Here is a 23,154-nt window from a genome sequence, read left to right on the forward strand (position 1 = left end):
TTTCTTTTTCTTCTTCTCCTTCTTTTTCTTTATTATTATTATTATTATTACTACTAGTAGTAGTTTTAGTATTACTACTGCTACTACTACTACTATTATTATTGTTATCTATAATTTATACAATTAACCTCCCTGTGGTTCGACCTCGGTCTTGCCGGGTTATTTATTACTTCAACATTCCTGCACTTGGAAAAAGATATTAATCTTTTCGTTGTGTCACGCAACCATATGACTAGTGACTACTATTCATCCTTTTATTATCATAGCTTCATTTTGTCAATAGCATATTTTATAACTTGATGTTAAAAATACTTTCTTGAATGGGGATCTTTAAGAAGAAGTCTATATAGCGCCTCTTCCTGGCTTTTTGCATGACTTTAGGTATATTTGTAAGCTCAAGAAAGCATTATATAGTCTCAAACAAGTATCTCATGCTTAGTTTGAGAAATTTTCTGTTGTAATCTTATCTCTTGGATTTGTTTCTAGTAGTCATGATTCTCCTCTGTTTATTAAGTGCACTGTTGCAGGTCATATCATTTTATCCTTATATGTTGATGATTGGATTATAAGTGGTGATGACATTGATGGTATTTTAGTTTTGAAGACAGAATTGGCTAGATAGTTTGAAATGAATCATTTAAGTTTTCTTCAATATTTCTTGGGTATTGAGGTAGCTTACTCACCTTGAGGTTACCTTTTTTCTTAGTTGAAATATGTTACAAATATTCTTGAATAGGCTAGACTTACTAATAACAAGACTGTAGATACTCTCATTGAAGTTAACGCAAGGTATTCTTCTTCTGATAGTTTACCTTTGACAGATTCTACTTGATATTGTACTATTGTTAGGAACTTGATATACCTCTCCATTACTCATACAGATATCACATATATTTTTCATGTTATTAGTTAGTTTGTTGTTTCTCATACTACTGTTCACTAGGTAGCTATTTTTCGTATTTTGCGATATCTTCAAGGTACAGTTTTTCAGAGTCTTTTACTTTCATTCACCTCTTTCTTGAAGTTGCATGTATACTCTAATGCTGATCATGATAGTGATCTCACATATCGCAAGTCTGTACTAGATTATATATCTTTTTAGATAATTCTCTTATTTCTTGAAAGAACAAGAAATAATCTATTGTTTCTAAATCATCAACTGAAGTACAATATGGTGCTATGACATCTACTATTAAAGAAATTATTTAGTTACATTGGTTACTCGCAAATATGGGAGTTTCCCTTTCTCATCTTACTCCTATATATTGTGACAACTAGAGTTCTATGCAGATTATTCATAACTTGGTTTTTTTATGGACTAATTATATTGAGATCAATTGTCATCTTACTCGTCATCATCTCAAACATAACACTATCATTCTGCCTTTTGTTTCTTCTTCCTTGCAGATTGCAAATTTCTTTATCAAGTCGCAATCCATTTCTTATTTTTGTTTTCTAGTTAGCAAACTCTCGATGTTTGTTACTGCTACTCGTTAGTTTGAGAAGAGATGTTAAAAACTATATACGTGAGTTTGAGAAGAGATGTTAAAAACTATATATTTATCTTGTTTTATTTATTAAGGGTAGAATAATATTTTCAGTTTAGCAGTTTAGCCTATATATAATCACTTTATATTTAAGTTAAAGCATGCACTTTTAGAATAAAAAATTAATAAGAATTTCAAATTTCTTTTCTTTTCTTTTTGTATTTTTTAATATTAATTTGGATTAATTTAACCATATGCGGCTTGAAATACATCATGCCTGTTATGATTAATATTTGGTATGGCAAACAAACCAATTCCCAAGACCTACGATTATATCAGGGATTTTTTTTTTTATTCTTTGAGATTGGTCATAGGCAATTGTAGTGAGGGGTATTTTATTCTTGGAAAAAAAAAAAAAAAAGGTTAGCGAGGGGTATTGATGTCTTAAAATTAAATTCAAAAGGAAAAATACTCAATTAATTATTTTTTAAGGAAATGGTGCGTGATTGATACTTTTGTGTATCCTAATAATTTGTGCACATATATCATTGTTAAAATTTTGTTCAATTAATTCAAATAAAATTAAATTCATAATGCTAGTTTCCATGAACAAATAATAATAATAAAAAAAAAACACAATAAACCAAATAGTTACCAAATTAAGCAATAATCCTAATCATATTTCAATCTTATGAGATAATTTTCAATAACTGATGATATCTACATAAATTACTAATCTTAATAACGATATGGTGCCAAAAACAATTATCATAGATACAACGTAAATTTAATACAATTATATATGTAAAAAATATCTTAAAATAAAAATAATAATAAAAGATAAAGATAAGGACTTGGGCCTGAACCTAGGTCATTCAGGGATGGGCTCGGAATCACACATGACGTCCTCTGATAAAAGACGTCCTTGAACTCTCATAGCTAACAAGTGTCAGCGCAGAGCTCTAACTTCATAATGGAAAAGCCCGAAATCCTTCTTGCCCAAGCTGATCCCAATGTTGTGTTGAATATATGGGACAGTCTGCCTTGTAATAACCGCCATGGTTTTGTTTAGGAGTAAGTCCTGCCTCTGCCCAAAAAATCCTACGGTTGGGTCAGCCCTTTGCTTGTGCTGTGTGTGCTTGTGGACGCCTTAAGTCTTACATTGACTGAATAAGCGTGCTGTGTTGAATATTCCAGATAGCACGCCTTGGCAAGATTACTAGGGTTTTCTCAAGAGATGTCTTGTCTCTTCTTCTTCTTCTCGTGTGAATACTGCATTCCAAACTTCATTTCTAGTTCAAGGTTCAGAATACTTGTTAGGCATTTTCAATTATTTTCGGGGCAAAGAAATCTGCTCCTAGATTGACCTAGACAGCAGTTACGCAGATTTAACTGATCCGCAAGCCTATTGAAACATCTAAACTTCCAAGCAAACTATCCATCGCAAGGAAATGCTCTCTCAAATTTACTACAACTAAAGCGGAGTGCTTGATCGAGTGTCCAATCGTGTATTTCACATTAGTACAGGTAAAGATAGGAGTTAGCAACAGTGCTTAAAAAGATCAAGCATGCAAGAACCGAACATACTTTCGATCGTTTTTTTATGTATCATGACAAAGTAGTGCAAGATCAACAACTGTTCACAAATAAAAAGGGAGTAAGCAAACCAAAACCAAGTTCCAAACGGAAGCTGCTTGAACTCATTGGTTTACAGCCATTACCATCTGTTTGGAAGTCCAATCAAAGGCTGCTGCTGGATTTATGGGAAAAGAAACTGGAGCGGTATTAGCTTGCAGATGTACTCTTTCCTAAATGAACACAAGCATTTTGGGTTTAACATGTCCTCTAACAGTGATTTGCTTTTTCTGGAGTTGTTTTTTATTCTCCTGTCATAGATGAGTAGCAAACACCATTCTCAAGTCATTCTTCAACGACGTTTACAAGTTCATATTCAATCAGCGATAGGTTGTTATCTTCCTTCACAGTGAAATCAGCAGGTTCAGTGCCTTCAACACGCCCCCACTTGTCCACAGCAAGCCTCATTGATCCTTTAAACATGTCGATTTTCGCATTGCGTAGGATCACAGTAGTACCCTCTTGCATCAAGTCCACTAAACAAAAATAAGAAGAGTTAAATAAAACCAGCAAGACTGGGAAAAGCCAAAAACTAGAAAGTCACATAATCTGAATTTTCATCAGTTCCTTGTTTCGACAGATGAAGAAACCAAGATAACACATGCCGCCTCAACCAAATTGTCAAAGGACAAAACTCAAGAAAATTTCGCTCTCATTTATTTGGAGTGGCAAGTGAAAATTTATCACTTTTGATTGAACATCTAACCCAAACATCTTTCCCAAAGTAATCCACGCTCTCACTTATCAGATCATGTGTACAAGGTTAAGAGTTTCACAGAAAGAAAAGTCATAAAAAAAATGACTGAAAGCTTTCCCAGAACAATATTGAATGTCACTCAAAAAAAAAAGAAGAAGCCCATTTGAACAAAATTCATGCTATGACTACTTAAGCACACAAAAGTCAACTAGGGTATAGGGAAGAGGGTTTAACGTCCTAGAATCCATAAACTGATAACAACCACTAGGAACCAATAACCACACACTACTAGAATAACTATTTGCTGATTCAAAAAAAATTCAAAAAATTAAAAAAAAAAAAACCTTGATCATTTCTAGCAGTGAAGATAATCAATCCAGTCTCATCCCCGACCAAACATTCAGCAATTTTCATTTGGCGTCCTTGAGGACCATCAGCTCGACCCTTCTGTAATACCATCTTCGCACTAACAACCTTGACAGTGAGAGTATGACCACCAGTGCCTGGGCGGAGCTGCTCAGCCTTGGTGAATACAGGCTTCCTCAATCCTGGTTTTGATTCTGCCATTTTCACCTGCAGAAACAAATACCACATCAAAAATTTTAACCAACAGAATTACAGAAAGGTACAATTCCATTATAAATAAATCATCATCATCATCTTCTTCAATCGAAACACAAATTCCATCGTCAAGAACAGATCGATACGTAGGCATTTGAGACAATTTCATAATAACAAAATTAGGAAACATGCATTATTTTAGGGAAGCTAGGGTTAGGGATTTCACCTGCGAATTGGAGTGCAAGAGATGAGATTAGATCTAATCTGAGTGAGTGAGTGAAAAGCGTAGCCGTCAGAGCCGGCTGAACAAAGAGCGTGAAGGTGATTTCATACAATTCACTATTTACTATAACAGTAAAAGTGATGTTTATGTGCTTTCAATAAAACAAAATTACTGTATTTAAACCGGGATTAGTCTTCTTTTTTTTCAATCAGTCATTATAGGTTTATTCGAGGTATTTTTATTTATATAATATTTTAATAAACAGTAAAATAATCAAGTTATCATTAAAATAACAATTAAGTTTTAAGTTTTTTTTTTAATATAGTTAAATTACAAATATATTCTTAAAGTCAAGAAATTTAACTAATGGAATCAGTGGTATTAGGTTCTTTCACCTCAGTTTTATTTGTTAACTGTATTTGGTAAACAGCAACAATATCATATAACATTTAATTAATATTTTTTAAATAAAAAATATTATTAGCACAAGTTACTATATATTTTGAATGACATATATGATAGCTTCTAATGTAAAAATATATTTATATCAGCTTATTTTATTTTTTGTTATCTTTTTCTTTTTTTTATTAGATAATACATGTAAGTTTATAACAACTAATTTATTGCTGTTAGTTTTTCTCTCTCTCTCTCTCTCGTACTAAAAAATGTATTCTGGTCATCATTATTTTTGGTGTTTCAAATTCAATCCTTTAAGTTTTGATTATTTATTTTTATTCTTTTTTATTAAAAAATTTTTATTTTCAATTTAATCCTTCAATTCTAATTTGTACATATAATAATTTTTTATTTGGTTCTTCTATTTTGATATTTTTCTTGTTTTTGTCAAAGTTTTTATGGTTTTCAATTTTATCTTCCAAATCAAGTTTGTGATTTTTTTTAATAATAATAATTTTAATTTGATCTTTCTGCTTTTATTTTTTATTTTGTTTCCTTAGCTTTTTTGTAACGATGATAATGATGATGATAGTAATAATAGTAATAATGATAATAGTAATGTTAATAGTAATGTTAAAAATAATTATGATGAAAATTGTGGTGGTGATGGTAATAATAATACAAATAATAATGGTGATAGTAGTAGGAGGAGGAGAAGCGCTGTTATTGTTACTAAACCATGAAGTATGAAGTTTGAGCATAATATGCAGGATCCTGGCTCCCTCTCCCTTGATACCCTCTCATGTATCAACAAACCACCATCAATTTTTCATACAATAACTTATCTTTCAAGCGCATTTTATTCTATTAAATTAACCATCTCAATTAATTTTTTTGATTTAAAGAAATTACATATTTTCTTTAAATTTTAGTTAATCATCTTACGGCCGCTGGTTAATAATTAATCTAGCATGATTTCTACTTGCAACAATCCATAATTAAATTCCACTAAGCAAAATCCACAATTTTCACCATATTTGGCTAAAACATCCAAAACATAAAGATGGGAATTTTTTTTGAAAATTCTTTCAACTAACATATATATATCACCATTTAAACTTCTCAACAACAATACCACATTGAAAAATCAATATCAATTTTATCAACTAATTGTTTCTCTAAAAATTCCCATTTTGGCCGAATAGATTAATATAGATGGGGTGTATTTTCTTTTATTTTTTTCACAATTAACCCAAATTAATTGGTTACACTTACACATTACAACCAAGATTCCACAACAATAATTCCTTCCTTTATATATTTTTTTTACATTGTTGAAATCCTATAAAAATAAAAAGATAAATTACCCTTTTTTAATTTGCTCAACTAACTCATTACTCAATCCATTCACATGGCATTAAACATCATTAAGCCATCCAATTTCAAATTCAAGCCTTAATTCTAAAAAACCTCAACTTACTTCATACTAAATAAAACCTTAATATAGCATAAATAAAATTCTCACATAATTCATCAAATTGAGACTAGAATCATTATTTATTCATGTATCATAACAAAATTCAATCACGATTTCAATAATCTAAACAATTTATTATGAAAAAATTACATTTTTATCCTTACTAAAAATCTCAAAACATTACAATACTTTTAAACACAACAAATTGAATTGTTACCAACTACTTTTTTATACACTCGAATAGTAAACTATCATCAATTCATCTATCAACACTTTCATCAAGCTTGACTCAACATTGACAACATACTAACAATTTTTAAAATGAATAACAAATAAAAAAATTGTATAATCAATGATTATGAAAAGGGCTTACCACCTTGTAACCAAATAAAAATGATAAATTTAAATGCTTGTAACTAATTGATAACATATCTTACCATCATTAGAGCTTGTAACCAACTAGTAATATATCTTAAAAGGTTTACCATCATAAGAAACTTGTCAAAATCCAACAAGACCACAGCCTCGATACCAATAAACCCAAGAAACTTGTCAAAATCCAACAAGACCACTTATCCATTGAGATGTAGTTGGCCTAAACCCAATATATAACACTTAAAGATGTTATTCACAAACCCATTAAGAGGGAATGAGTACTCTTATTCATACATGCATAGAGGGAATGTAACCTCGTAATGTCCTTATGTAGAGTTTAAGGTTTCTTGACTAATTCTTTCATCCCTTATAGAAAATTGAGCCATATACTCCTAAGTTGTAAACCATTAGCAAAATCTACATCCTCAATGCCTAGGATACTGAGAGAATAATCTTTTAGGTTTTGGGGTGCCCTTTCTATTCCTTTGGTCTCCCTTAAAGCATTGGGAAATTGCTTTTTTAATGATAGGAACTATCTTTCCCTTTACTAGAGATGAACCTTGAAGTTCCACCTCATTCTCTACCACTTCCTCCAGTTCCTAGTTGAAACCTAAACTTGTTACCAGAGGAAGTAATGCCTTTACTCCTAAGGTTAGGTTTGACTCTATAAAGGTCCATTTAATTTCATTTAAAAGAAAAGAAAATCTTTAAATGGAAGTACCAAGAATAACAGTTGTTTTCTAAAAAAAGGATAGAACTTGCTCTAGAAATCTTCAAATATGTTTTTACAAAGGTCATAAAAAGAGAAAGTAAAGGAAAAAAAAGAAGAAAATATTATCAATTAGTGTTATAAAAAAAACCCTTTTTACTCTTATTGTTAAATGAATGACCTATCATGTCATCTTAGATCTCTAGAAATCCATTTAATTATTGCATTAATTGCAAGCCGTCATTTTATTTTCTAAGAGACCTCTTCCCTTCGTCATTTTATTTTCATTTTATTTTCTAAGAGACCTCTTCCCTTTTCCAATAAGAACAAGTTATATGGCCATAAGAATTCAAATAGTTCTACATGGGACAAACAAATGTCATGAGGAAGGCAAATTTTTTTCATTAAAAATGATATTTCAAAATATTTGGGCATTCAATATGCAAAGACTTCGAGGGGTTATTATTGGATCAACATATACACAACTCATTAGCTTAAAAGTCTACGAATAAAAGAGCCAAATATAGGGTGATGAACTAGTATGCATAAGTTTGATATAATAACAAGCCCAGACGACATGAGTCTAATTTTATTTCCAGACCCAACACCCTTAGGGTCAATTACGTGCTGAGTCCAAATGTTTGTAGACGACAATACCCTCAGGCTCAGCTACGCGCAGAGTTTAAACCCTTGTGGATTTGGCAAGATGCTAGATCTAATCCCTTTAGGCTTGACTATATAGTAAGCCAAAACACATGTGGGTTTGAGAAGATGCCAGAGCTTAAGATAATCATTCCTCCATACTCTTAGGTGTATAAAAGTCCTTTAAAAGCTAACTATATCTTAATCAAAATTAATTATATGATAAGGCTATTCCCATTAACATTTAATGTTGTATACGAAATAAGTATAAAAGCTTTCTATAGCTCTATTGTTTGTTTATCATTATTAATGATATATAAAGGCAATTCTCATCAACATTAATGTTGTGTAAAAAGACATCTTTATCATCATTAATGTTGATATAAGGGAGTTCTTTCTTACCAAGTTATTCAAGAGGAAAAGACTTTCGACCCCTTAAGCAAGATAATAAGGTTCAAACTACAAGAACTATAAATATCTTTTGAGTCATCTAGATAAAATGATTCACAATCTTTATTCTCTTATCATATATTCTTAAAGCATTTATTACACAAAAACTAAGAGCTAGTGTTTTTGTTCTTAGAGTTTAATGCTCTTCTCATCATTTATTACAATTTCTTACTATAAGGTCATTGACTTAATCATCAGAAGATCCCTAAATCCTACAAAGAATTGTTTTGTAGGAACTAAAACTTCTATCACTAATCCTCTACTCTTTATATCCCTATGAATGAAATATTGATGTGAATTAGTGATCATCCACTTTTAAATTATTTAAACACTATTTCTAAGCATATTGAATCCCGGAAGATCACAACATCGAATCATCTAAAAACTTTTTTTAAAAAAACTCTCCACTGTAACATAATAATCTCATATGAAAGCATAGAACAAACAAAATAAAGCCCTCAAAACTTGGTAAAAATACTAGATGAATTAGAAGTCATGCATAAAACATCTTTTGTGGTACATTAGATGCTAGATCTAGCAAGGATCTTTTCAAGAAAAACAACAGTAAGAAATGGTGTTGTACAGTTAAAAAAAAAAAGACAAATGAAAAGATAAAGAGATGTTTCAGGTTAACTTTATTTTTTGGAGAAGAATTTTATATATTTTTTACAATCTTAATGCTTTTTTATATCACTCTGCTCTGTTTTTTTTTTACATGTTTAAAAGGTTATTGTACTATTTTTTTATTTTAAAATCATCTTTATGTCATGGTTTTGTTATCATCACACCCTTCCATTTATTAGTACTATTAAAAATTGACATGTGTCATGTTATTTCTGGATAAAATTTTCATTAACATATATTTTAGTCTCTAAAAAATTTTAAAAATCTTATTTTTGGTTTCCATGTTTTACTTTACTTACAAAAAAATCCTTTAGCTTAAAGTTTTTTTGGTCATCATATTTTATAATAAATACAATTTAGTCATGTTGATTTTTTTTTTATTAAGCTCTTGAATGTTAAATAGTAAACTGTAAAAAAATTTAAAATAAATATATGATATTATAGGAAACAAGAATTCAACAAAATCACATAAATATCAATTAAAATTATAAAAATAATCACATCCATGAAAAATCAATCCAATTAAACAAAAAAAAAATTTAAGGGATTGAGCTATCACTTACTTTGAGGTAGAATTCGTTTCTATAATATCATACATCTATTATGATTTTTTTTCCTTCTTTTCTTTTTTTTTATATTTTGTTTTCTCAATTTTTTGGTTTAAAATGAGGGAGATAATAAAAAAAAACAAAAGGAAAATTATTTAAAATATCCTTCTTTTCTTTTCTTTTCTTTTCTCAATGTTTTGGTTTAAAATGAGGGAGATAATTAAAAAAACAAAAGGAAAATTATTTAAAATAATTTTTTTAAATTATTAGACTAATTTTGACCAAGTATATGATTTGATATGTTAGGGACTGAATTATATTTGCTATAAAATAAAATAATCAAATACTTTTAAAATAAGAATTTTTTTGTAAGAAAAAAATAAAATATAAGAGCTAGTGTAATTTTTAAGGATAAAAATATAAACCAATAAAAATCTTATATCTAGAAAAGCGACACATGTATTTTTCAATGATGTTAGTGATAAAAACTATAAAAAGATATGACATGATAAAAAATATGATATTGAAATAAAAAATAAGAGAAAGACATTGAAAAACATTAAGAATAATGTTTGATATTAATCAATTAAAAACATTAGCAAGTGAAAGAATATTGCATGTGATTATTAACTTTACGAAAAAAAAAAAATGATAAATGAGTGACAACGAGTCAATATTATTGAAACAATATTTATAGAGAAACAAGAGTCGGAAGCTAGGGAATGAGCAGGGACTAAAGTTTAAAATTCAGCCGGCTAGAGTTTCACATTGCCAAATATTTATTGAATTTTGACATGTACAGCTCAGACAGAAATGGACGGGGAAATTGTGAAATCCAGGTCCCACAGCTCGAAAGTTCCCTTCACAAAGTCGTAGTGTGCACCCTTCAGCGACACGGCGTCGTTCACCACGGCGTTTCTCACAAATGGATATGTCAACAGGTTCCCCAGCGACACGTTAACAGCCTCCTGCACGAGGGCACAGAGAACTATATATTAGAACAATCGTAGATTCAAGGGGACCAATTACTTGTTCTTAAGAATTAATATGGTTTCTCCCAAAAAACCAACAATGGTATTTATTTTCTTTTGGAGAATAAATATATTTAAATCTAAGATGAGCTTCCAGAGATTAAATACTGTAGATGCTCTGACTTGCCTTCTCGCAGTTGTGGCATTGCTCTGCGAAACTTAAACTGGCGGATTTTTCCGTCACCTTGGACTTGGCTGCTGAGCAGATCTTCACCCAATTTTCTATGAAGTCACTACATCACACAAACCAGAGCGAAAGAGAATTAAAAAATCAGAATAATATGTCCAATATATATATATATAGCAACATACAAGGTACACTGTTACAATCTCGGAATACTAAATTAATCCCACAGTTTTGTCTATAATTCAGCAGCACCCATGTTTTCTTATTCCTCGAAAATGTCGGAACATGAGAGAATAAAAAACTACTCTACAGGTCTTTTTAAATAAAGCGAAAACCGAAGGTCCTCCGTAGTAAAGCGGAAACTCACAGGTGATGGGCAAAAGGAAAGGAAAGGCAGTCACGGGTGTTATAAATAAGTTCTCTAAATAAGTTCTAGGAGAGTTTTTTTTTTCAATGCCTCCTCCCTAGTCCCTATTGCTTATTTTCTTTAAAGAATAGAAAACAGAAGCTAAAAGGAACTTGAGGATGGATTGGACCCACTAGCAAACCAACGGACAAGCTCTGTGCAGGAACATGCCAAATAACCAACTTTTTTTTTTTTTTTTTTTTTTTTTTTTTTTTTTTTTTTTTTTTTTTTTTTTTTTTTTTTTTTTTTTTTTTTTTTTTTTTTTTTTTTTTTTGCCCCTGATAGCCATTGTTAAGAATACACTGATTTTCAATTTTCCAATCATTAAAAACCATTATTGCAATAGTATCATATGATTTTCAATGTTCTTGAATGATGCCCTACATGTTCATTTTCTTTGATTGGGGCTATATTTGAACAATTCAACTTGTATACATGGAACGAAGTACTTGTATATATTAATGCCGATGGAAATTAAATATAATTAATCAGCAGATGGTTACCTAGCAGTGGACCCATCATCTGGGATGGACATGAGCCCCTTTATACCGCCACAACAGCTGTGACCAATGACTACAATGCTCTCCACCTAAGCTCCCGAAAGAAAACACAGTGAGAAAAGTAAAATAATGTAAACAAGTGTAACTCTCCCCGTCCCAGGTTCACGTTTCATGTCCAGGCAACCCGTCGGTAATAAGTTCGTCAAAAGGGGTAAGCGTTGTTCATCAAAAAAACCTTTGTAAGTTCTTTTTTCCTTTCAAATCCTCGAAACTCTTTGGCCGGTGCGTGTAAAATCGCAAATTCGACCAGTCCCATATTAAACCCCCCGGCAGTATAACGATAATGTAATATAATAATGGCAGTAATAGAAAGCAAGGATAGTGTCGACCTTCAAATGCAACACTGCGTATTCAATGGCTGCCCCCACACCTGAATATTTTGTCTGCAGAAGTAAACCAAGTCAAACAAAAGTGTAAAACGGATAATCCACAAATAATTGATGGAAAAAACTTTACTCTCTCTTTTTTTTTTCTTTTTTTTTTATCGTCACCAAAAGACACAATTATACTTTCGAAATGTTAGATACGTATCGCTGATCTCACCGCCTTATCTTGGCCAAAATACCACTCAATTATATAGATAGAAGCTTATTTTAGAATTTCCAATTTACTAACCCATCTGCCCATGTTCCTCTCTATTTATTTTTTTTTTAAAATTGAGATTTCTTCTCATTTTAGTACCCATGGAGTCTATAAATAAATAGACCCACCGTGAAAAGTCTTCCTTCTATCCAAAATTAGAGGAGGAAAAGAAGCTGTAATCAGGAAAGGTGCATATAATAACGCAAACCTTATCATAAGGTGGGACCATATTGGCGATGTTTCGGATCATGAAGGCCTCCCCTGGTTGGAAATTGAGGATATGGGAAGGGCAGACCCGAGAATCAGAGCAAGCAAACACCATGAACTGCATTTAATTTAATGGGAGTAGTTGAGTTAACTCAGCCGATGTCTCGCAATGATTACTCAGTTGAGAAAAATAATAAAATAAATGAAAACAAAAGAGTCATCATCATGCGAACAGTGTAAGGTTTTAATCCTACCCTACTCATCGATCAGGAATTTGAATAAGGTATTTTTGGTGGAGGATAATAAACGAAAACAAATAGGAGTCGTCATGATGCGAACAGTGCAAGGTCTTAATCCTACCCTACTAATTGATCAGGAATTTGATGAAGTTATTTTGATGGAGAATAATAACTTTAAAATGTTTTTTTTAGAATATATTAAAATTACATTTTTTTAAAAAAAATTAGTTTTAATATTAACATATCAAAATAATTTAAAAGTATTAAAAATATTAATTTTAAACAAAAAATTTAAAAATTTAAATTTTTTTTAAAATTTTTTTAAAACACAAAAATAAATAAAATTTACAAAACAAAAACACTAACTGACAAGCCTTTTTAATATCACATTAAAAATAGGAATAGGTAAATTTTAATTTTTTAATTTAAAATTATTTTCTAATATTTTGATATGTTATATAAATTTTTTTAAAAAAATAATAAAAATATTATTTTAATATATTTTTAAATAAAAAATATTTCTACACCTCCCAACAGTATTATCACCGTAATCCCTGCACACAAGTCAAATTTGGGTTCCGAGGTTTCGGAGACCTCGCCCTCCATCCATCTCTGGTTAGGTATGGCTAGTGGGATTCCAAATTGCACACAATATTGTAAACATTTTCCATTGGTTGGAGAGTCATAGGACCATAGGAAATTATTTATTTCAACAAATAAACACTAACCTTCGGGCTTTGGCCTTTAGCAAGGGCACCGTACAGGTCTGGATTCTTCCTGAAAAAGAAAAGGAAACACATTCATGTGATGATTATTAGCCCCGTTTTGCCCTTACTGCTTGCGATTTGCAATCACCTTTAGAAAGGTGATCAGTAATGTACGAAAACATTAATATTTCAGGCCTGATTTCAGCCACGAGTACTTCAACAACGGCTGCTTATAAGCTTATCACCCCTGATAAGAGAACCGTAAATTTTGTTTTGGAAAGAAGATAAGAAGGGAATGATCATCAATGATACAAGCACATGGAGAGCGCAAAAAGATACTTTAGCAGTAGAATGGAAATGGAGTAGTAATAAACAAAAAAAGAGTAAAATTCGAAAAGGAAAAAGCTTAAGAGACTTACTCATATTTCTCTGTCCTGAAGTGGACAAACCCGGTTTTTATACGCTCAACCGGGTCGAATCCTTTCGAACTGACCGCCTCTAACTCGGCCGTTATCTGCTTGATCTTTGCGGCGGCGACGCTCCCGAGGTCAGCTTTCTCACTGTTGTGGAGGTCAGATGGAACAGTCAGTTAAGCCCAGTCGTGGCCTCTCCTTTCGGGGCCCCACGCACATGGTATTTTTAATATAGTGCTAGTCTAATTAAGATTAAAATACGCGTTTAAGAAAGTCAAATATGGAGGATTGTTAAGTGAGGAATGAAAATGACTGAAAATTTCATGAAAATAATTAGCGGTACTCTTCTGTGAGTGAATCTCAAGTTGCTTGTTTGGGGATTAATGGAGGAAATTCATGATCAGTAGGGTACCTGAGAAGCTTGCTCAGTCCTGCAATGGCATCCTCGTATGATTCGTTTGCCATGTCTTCTTCCTTCTGTTAATTCCAATCAAACGAAATAGATGTTAGAGAAAGAGACCAGAAGATTTATTATGAACACACTCAACTGGATCAGATCCATAATGAAACACTGAGCTTGTGATTGTCAATATTCTAACAGGGTGAATTATACCTAGTATAACATAACTATCAGTAACAGATCAATCCATATATATACGGTAATATTTCTGGGGACTCATGACATGCAGAAAGAAAGAGATCAAAAGCATCTACGATCAAAACAACATCACAGTCACAGCAACACATGGAGATTGAAGAGATGCTGCTAATCGTATGGCAAGCTGAACCAGCTTGTCAAAGAATGATTAGAGTGGAAAATTGAAACAGAAAAAAGAAGAAAAGAAGGTGAAGGAACAAAATCTGCAACAGTTTCTAATTTCACAAAATGATGAATCGGGATTGGTGCATATACTCAAAGAAGCATCTGCTACAGACCTCTCTCTCTCTCTCTCCCAAGGGTTCTTCCGCTGCTTTGTGTGTGAGAATGAGCTACCTAATCACAGGTACTTAATCGTTCTACCTTCGCTAGTTGCTCCACACAAATATATATACACACACTTAAAAAGAAAAAAAAATATAAATTTTAATATTTATAAACAAAACAAAACAAAGGTAAACATTAAGAATAAATTGTTTGTATTTTCTATTTTAAAAGTATAAAAATTCATTTTAAAGCTCTATCAATAATAGATTTATTTTTGTTTTTTTTAATTAAATATGTTTATATTTTTTACGTTTATTCCTTATATGTGTGAAATTAACCAGGTATAATTTTAATTTTTTTAATTAATAAAAATATTCTGGTATATAATTTTTATAAACACATTATACTTTTGTTAATAATAAATATATTCATGAAAAATAAAAAATAAAAGTTATATTAACCAATGGGATATTGGAAAGATGTTGTAGATGGAGGAAGATGTACAGTTCAAGGATGACGTTATCACACCACACACAACATGGAACGCGTTATCTCATGGGAACAAATCCAACCAGTTCTGTCTTCTCATATTCTTCTAACAATTTTTGTTCTCTCTCATGGAATCTGAAGAGATAAAGAGGCGAGGGATCTTTGTGGCCAATAATTATCATGATCAGAAGTGAATTGATCAGACGGTTATTGAACTCGTGGATTAAGGAGGCCGGCCGGAAATAGGTAGCCCAACGGTTTTGAATGACCGGCGGATGTTACGGGAGGCAAGTCAGCTAAATCTACGTATGATTGTTGACACGTGGTTCCAGCCACAAATGCGCATGATGTCCCGCGTTGATTACTTTTTAGAAGAGAAGGTAATTAACTCTTTTCGGGGACGGTTAAAGCCATCTAGATAAATCTATCTCAAAAAAAAATATTATAATTATAATCTAAAACCTAAGTCAATTGATTTTTATTAAAATAATATTAATTTTTATATAGTGACCATGTTGGATTTGATTAGGTCAGCTGGGCCACAGATAAATAATTATGCTAATAACAGTGCTTTACAAAAAATAAATCAGAAAATTTAAAAATAAGAGTGAAAAAAAACAAAGAAGAAAATGAATTCATTTTGAGTAATATATTGTCGTGCGAAATTCAAAATTTAGTTTATAATGGATGTATGTGTTAAAATATCATGTGTGCATTGATGTTTAGATTTTAGTCTTTTTTAATAAACAAAAATTATGCAATCAGATTAATTTCTATTAATTGGTGTCCTTGAGAGAATAATAAATAAATAAATAAAGTGAGAGGTTAAAAGTATAAGAATGGAAAAGTGAAAATAAAAAGAGAATTAATATTAAGGCTATATCTGTTTTTTTTGAAAAGTAGTTTATTAAAAATTATTTTTTAAATTTTATAATTTTTATTTGATATTAGAAAAGTTGATTAATAAAAAATACTTTCTAGTCAAAGAAAAATTTAGCTTGGTTTCTAAAAAAATGTTTTTCTAGAAAATTTAGATGAAAAACACTTTCTGGAAGTTGTGAAAAAATTAGAAATGTCATATTATTTGCTGATTATATTAAATTTGGTCCTTAAACTTTTGATTGCTAAGTATATTTTATTTTGAATATTTATTTTTTAATTTCATCTCTTAAAATTTAATTTTTATATTAAATTTGGTTCTCATTTTTATAATTTTTATTTGTTTTTTTCTTATTATTTTTTATTGAAATTGTTTATCTATTAAATTTGATTCACATTCTTTTAATTGTTACTAATTTTATTTGAAATAATTTATGAAAATTATTATTATTTTAATTTATTCATCTTTTATTTTTTTATTTTTTAGATTTGATCTTTATTATTTTGATTATTATTTATTTTATTTAAGATAATTTATTAAATTATATATTTTTTAAATTTCATTCTTATTTATTTTTTTAATTTATAAAATTTGTTCTTCATTATTTTAATAAATTTAAACAAATAAACATTAATAAGTTATGTTTGAATTTATTTTATATGACATAACCAAATACTAAAAAGTGTTTTCTAACTTATTTTTTATTATATTATTAAACATAAAAAATAATTTATATTTTTAAATTATAATTTTAAAAAAAATTATTTTTCAACAAATAGGTAAAAAACTAACCTAACATTTTTTTTCTTGAAAAAGAAAGCAGTTTTCATCAATAATTAATATTTTAAAACGACAATGAACATTGAAGTCTTGAAAGAAAACATTCAACGGTGCCCTCAAGCAACCGATAGATTTAATTTCTCGACGACCGGTCCACCAAGTCCTGCCTTGGAAATCCGTCTTCTTTCATCATGTTTTGTGAGAGGTCTTCAGATCAATCGTCCTAATTGACCAGGATTTTTGTTTGACCAAAAATTCCTTCCCAACGCGGGCAACTACATATCCCACTATTAAAAAAGAATTATGCTTATTGTCTTCTGTCTTCTTCTTTTTTCTCGACAGTGACAAGTCTATTGTAGCATGATTCATCTCATAGGTTAAAAAAAAAAATTGTTTCGTCATTTTCTTTTAATATTCCAATATTTAGTATATAGTTTTAGTTTCTTCATTTTCATTTAATATTCCAATATTTAGTATATAGTTTTTATTTTTTATTTTTTTTATTTTGTTGTTTATTTGTTGCACAGTCCAGCTGATTTTAAATTGTACAAGGGTGTATAATTAAACCACTATATTTTTTTAACATTTTAACTTTAAATTAGAATCAAATAAAAATATTATTTAATTGATAGTATTAATTTACTGAGTATTAGTTTATTGAGATTATAATTAATGTATAGTTTTCTCCCATTTCTAAACTAATTAATTCTAGTCAAGTGAGACAACTTGGGAATTAATTATCATAAAAGCCGACGAGATAAAAAAAAAGAAGGAAAATACTTTGCCCAATTAAAAAAACAAATAGTCAAAATGCAGAAATTTAATATTTTACCGACACCTGGCTTCGACAACAGAGGATGCACTTTCCAAATTTTCCAACCATGGTTCTTCTTCAGGTCCTCCTCTATTCCACCTGTGAAACTGAACAAAGGGAAAAATAAAATAAAATTAATCATCCCTGTAGAAGTGGTCATGTGTGGACTCAGCAGGATGAGAATAAACAAAAAGTAAAGAACAGAAAGAAATTGGATGCACGAATGTTTCAAACTGGCAACTAGGCCACCGCCTTTAGTGACCCCGTTGCCACTGACTTCGCTCGCCATGTTTGATGAGTTTTCAGGGAAAAAATGGCCGATAAAATATATAAAAGTGAGTGTCAAATACAAATTAAGGCGAGGTTTACTGCGGTCCTTATCCATGGACGTGCGTGGATGGCATAAAGCTAGTTAGCTCCTTGTTTGAAGGAATGGACATCATGACTCTTACAAGGCTCCATTGGCCAAAACCCAGAGATACTAAATGCAGAAAACTTGCAGATGATTGTCGAAACCTTCAGTATAATATATATAATTTCAGAATTCGTAGTGCAACTCATGAAAACTAGATAAACAGAGGGAAATCAATGACCTGTAGTGGGAAAAGTGGCTGCAAAATGGGACTCCCTAATTTCCACCAAGTCTTGCAGAAAGAATTAGGGGCAGAAGGATTCTTTGATGGAGCTTGAAGGTTAGCTTTCTTGCAAGTGAACGGGACCAGATAAGAGACAGAGATGGATGAGGGAAGAACAGGAGTCACTGTAGGGACATACTTTTTAAAACTGAGAGGCTGTAGACGAAAAAAAAGCTCCCCAGAGGATAAAGAAAGTGAAGGGTGAGGTAACAAGGGCATGATCTATCCTATAGATGACGATTCCTTCATCTTTCGTTCTCAGGTCCCCAAAGCCAACTATCCAACCAAACCTATTCGTAAAAGTACAAATAAATAGATAGATAACAGCAGTCAAATGCAGATGCTGTTTAACTTAAATTTCAGTTGTTTTCTTGTTCCTAATCAGTACTAGAAATTCACTCGAGAGATGAAATAAGTTCAATTAAACTCACTTGTTCTGCAAAATAATAGATGGTTACTAGTTTATTCTGTGTGCTTTCATTGCAGGTTGGATCCAAATTCTTCCGAACATAAAAAAATAATGTATAGATTGTCATAAATATTTCTGTAGTATTATTAAACTCAGTACAATAATAATAATTCATGTTTAAAAAATCCCAATCCATCTCTATCATTAATTTGGATTTTAAATTAAATTATATATACACGGTATCAACATGATTTTAGTTCAAAACAAAAAAAAATAATGCATACCAGTCTTGATATCAAGACCCCTTAAATTAACTCAAATTATAAACTTTACTAGGTTTAATTATTTTTTTATTATATGATAAAAAATATAAAATTATTTTACTATCAACCAAATACTGAATAATAATATAAAAAATCCACATTAAATAATATAATTAAAACAAAAAATAAAAAAAAGCCAAAAAAATATAAAGAGCCAATATAAAAAAGTTATATGATTATTACAATAAAATTCACATGCATGAGAAAAAAACTCATATTAAATAATAAAATTAAAAATATAATAAATAAAAAAAACTAAAAACTCCAAAAAACATATAAAAGAACCAAGACAAGCAACTTGAGTAGCTAACATGGTTGAAATAGTTTTTCTTTTTCCTTTTCTTTTTATAAAAAGTGAATGACCTATCATTTGGTTTTTTTTTTCATAAAAAACTCATAATTATTTTTCACATCAAAGTTAATAATTTGTATCCTTGAGTCTCAAACCCATGATTACACATAATGCTAACAATCAAGCTACAACATGAAGTTATTAATTAAAAAATTAAAAAATTATAAGAACTTGGTTAATTATTCATATAAATAGTTAAATTGGCCTTTAATTTTTTTAGTTGTTAGTACTATGCTATTTTCATTGTTATTGTTATGGCTTGGATAAAAAAAAAATTGGAACTTAAAAAATAATAACTATACAGTCAATTAATTTTTGAATTATTATTAAAATTGATATAACAATTCAAACTTAAAAAATTTTAACTTGAATTTTTCAATTTACATCTAAATTAGATTGCGTTGAAGTTGGTCTAGCATCACCTTGTCAATTAGATAAATTCAAAGAAAAAATTCAAATAAAAAATAAAATTAAGATCATTTTAGTTAACATATTAAACTCATGATCTAAATTATGAACTCTATTTAGTTGATTTTTTTAAATTTTATTATATGATAAAAATGTAAAAAATAATATATAATAAACTCAATAATAAATAATAAAACTCAATAATACAACAATATTAAAAAATAATCTAATATATAATATGTCCAAATAAGAAATTTAAAAGAAGGATTTTGTCTTATACCTTAATGCAAGAGCATGATTTTCCTTGCCCTAATTTGATGCTATTATTGTTATTTTTTCTTATCAATAATCATCGATTGAAAAGTTGCGTACACAAAGTTCCTTGTTTAATCAATCAAATTTTAAGGAAATGGAATCATGAAATTAAATCTAATCTTTTAAGCATGAATTGCCACAATCCCAAGCCATCTATTTGTTAAAAAAGCCCAAACACGTGGCGGGTGATCTTGAGGATGGCCTGGGCTCCTTTTTTATTTTTTATTTATTTTTTATCACCTAACATTTTTTTTTTAAATCACAATGAAATGTAATTTTTTTTAATCCTATGCTGCATGAAACTCACCACCACGGTTGAAGTAGTACGTCCTCATATCCAACAAGTACACTGATATTAAAATAATAAAAAAAAAGTTTATTTATAAAAACATAAATTGCGTCAAAATGTTTAATTCAACTAAAATATCCTTTAAATAAATTTTGTTAATTTATTACTTCAACTTCTTTCAAATATGATAAATTTCTTAATTTTTTTACCAAATTTATAATGTGTTATATACTGAAATGATTTAAATTATGAGCAATGCTTAGTTTTATTGTATTAAAAAGAATCTTGCTTTTTGTTCTAAATTTATGTACATATAAAATCAAATATGAGAAATTGTTCTGTGCTGATGATTCAAGGTATTACTTCATGATTTATCTAATATAAAATTAGAATATTTGTTTTTTTTTGTATGTGATTAGAATATTTTATAATATAACATGTTAGAAAGGAAAGGGATGAAGGGGATGTCCCATATGATAGGGAATTAATTAAAAAAATTATATAATTTAGTATTGCTAATTAAATATAATTATTTTTGCTAATTTAAATTTCTTACAACCATAGCAAGTCATATCAAATGGTGAATTTCAAACAAAATATATTTTGCAATTTTTCTTATTATTAAAGTAAATAAAATAAAATAAAAAACAAGATATATAAGAAAAGTTGTGAAAAACAAATAATTGAAATGATATTTTTTTATAAAAAAATAAATAAATTAATGAAATGAAACATATTCATTAACATGAAAGATGTTATAGGGTTAAAAATTTTATCCTAAAATTCATCTTTATACAATAGTCTAGTCCAAGCTATACTAAATCTTATCTTATCCTTTCATTCATGTTTGTCTACAATTATGTGTTTTATGTATCTAATGAAGTCCTCACAATTGACTTGTCATAAGCAAAGAACTAATATAAGTAGATAAATTTAAAAGTATATGATATATATAGAAAAATATTTTAACCTTTATTATTCTCATAATAAAGGATTCACACAATACAAGTGCGCGCGCTATTGATTAGTACTTAAAAGTGTATTTTTATCAATGTTTTATATCATCATTTTGCACTTGAAATATCAATAACTTCTTAACTAAAATATGTTTTATAATAACATATCTAATAATATAAGATACCTTTAATTTTTGGTAAATGTTCATTTTAAATGCAGGCCTATCACATAAATAAAAGGATTGATTGATGAATTTAAGAACTGAAATTGAAAGGACATAGAGATGACCAAATTTAGAAAAGAGATGTTAGTGCAATCCAAACCAAAACATTGTTTGGTAATTGAGTTATATTTGGAGCTGTGGATCTTGGATTTAGGTCTACTTTATATGGATGGAAATGTAAGATATAGGCCTACAATTTTCATATGGAGCCTGACACGACTAAAAGATTGATGTCTTCTCCCAAGTGCAGGAGTGTCGAAGTAATAAATAACCCGGCAAGACCGGGGTCGAACCACAGGGAGGTTAATTGTAAAAATTATAAACAACAATTATAAAACAACAATAACAACAACAATATTTACAAACTCTCGTATTGTTACCACTTAATTCTGCTCATATACTTATTTAACATGTATTCTTAAACCTTAATTTACACACACACACTTTAACATATGATTGTGGGTTGCATATTGGATTATTACATTATTTATGTTCTTTTGTTAAAGGTAACAACTAAGGGAAAGGGATTGTATATAATTAAAAAAAAAACATGAAAAAAAAGAAAGAAAAAAAAAAGAAAAAAAAGAAGAAAAAAAAATGATGATAATAAAAATGTAGATAAGTTTGGTTTCGTAGCCTCCCTAACCTAAGCAATTAAGTCCGAAGGGGTGTTTTAACACCTAATACCCTAAAGTCAACTGACTTGGGAGCTATTGGCCCAACGCTTGTTACATGGGTTGAGGAGAAAAGCTTAAGGGAATCAAACATTGCACTATCTACATATCAGTATCTGCGACCCGAGTTACTAAGCTCGTAGGGGTGTCTTAACACCTAATGCCCTAAGACCAACTGGTCTGGGAGTCATTAGCTGAAAGCTCGTTACATGGGTTAAAGATGCATGATGTTTTTAAAGTATATGTATATAGAGTTAAAAAAAAAAAAGACAAAAATAGTAATCCCAACCCAAGGAAGTTAACCTTAAACATTAGAACAAAAATTTTGTTTTCTTCCAAGAAAAGCCCCATAATTATGTGTTGATACATTGAGCACAAAAGAAAGGTTTATTAATATCTTGTTAAGTGGTATTGAGCAGATATATAAATTTAATGAGAGTTTGTTTATCTGGATAGACTAATGGAAGTTAAATGATGAATACCTTGCTTTGTGGAATATACAAATTGTTTTTCTATTTTACGCTTTGATTACTAGGGACTAGTAATAAGCTGGTTGGGGGGTGTGATTAGTACTTAAAAGTGCAT

General features: G+C 29.7%; 2 protein-coding genes across 9 annotated transcripts; both read right to left on the bottom strand.

Moving 5' to 3' along the window:
• Positions 1 to 3,040: 3,040 nt before the first annotated feature.
• On the bottom strand, positions 3,041 to 4,745 carry LOC105114636 (uncharacterized protein At4g28440-like). The gene is made up of 3 exons (XM_011011239.1): positions 4,607 to 4,745; positions 4,164 to 4,392; positions 3,041 to 3,598 (listed from the first exon to the last, which is right to left on the bottom strand). Exons 2-3 carry the CDS (start codon positions 4,384 to 4,386, stop codon positions 3,408 to 3,410), a joined length of 414 nt encoding a protein of 137 aa, XP_011009541.1. The 5' UTR covers positions 4,387 to 4,392; positions 4,607 to 4,745; the 3' UTR covers positions 3,041 to 3,407.
• A 5,728-nt stretch (positions 4,746 to 10,473) lies between these two features.
• On the bottom strand, positions 10,474 to 18,802 carry LOC105114637 (carbonic anhydrase 2-like). Of its 8 annotated transcripts, none has more exons than XM_011011242.1 (10): positions 18,578 to 18,802; positions 18,009 to 18,083; positions 14,509 to 14,573; positions 14,103 to 14,243; positions 13,705 to 13,753; positions 12,739 to 12,855; positions 12,278 to 12,331; positions 11,892 to 11,977; positions 10,983 to 11,088; positions 10,474 to 10,792 (listed from the first exon to the last, which is right to left on the bottom strand). In XM_011011242.1, exons 2-10 carry the CDS (start codon positions 18,051 to 18,053, stop codon positions 10,628 to 10,630), a joined length of 828 nt encoding a protein of 275 aa, XP_011009544.1. In that variant the 5' UTR covers positions 18,054 to 18,083; positions 18,578 to 18,802; the 3' UTR covers positions 10,474 to 10,627. The 8 variants fall into 8 exon arrangements, with proteins under 8 accessions (XP_011009544.1, XP_011009543.1, XP_011009542.1 ...); XM_011011241.1 differs by having other exon boundaries at positions 18,003 to 18,091; XM_011011240.1 differs by having other exon boundaries at positions 18,003 to 18,083; positions 18,578 to 18,801.
• Positions 18,803 to 23,154: the final 4,352 nt, after the last annotated feature.

The sequence above is a fragment of the Populus euphratica genome, unplaced genomic scaffold (assembly GCF_000495115.2).
Source record: "Populus euphratica unplaced genomic scaffold, PopEup_1.0 scaffold554.1, whole genome shotgun sequence".
NCBI lineage: Eukaryota > Viridiplantae > Streptophyta > Magnoliopsida > Malpighiales > Salicaceae > Populus > Populus euphratica.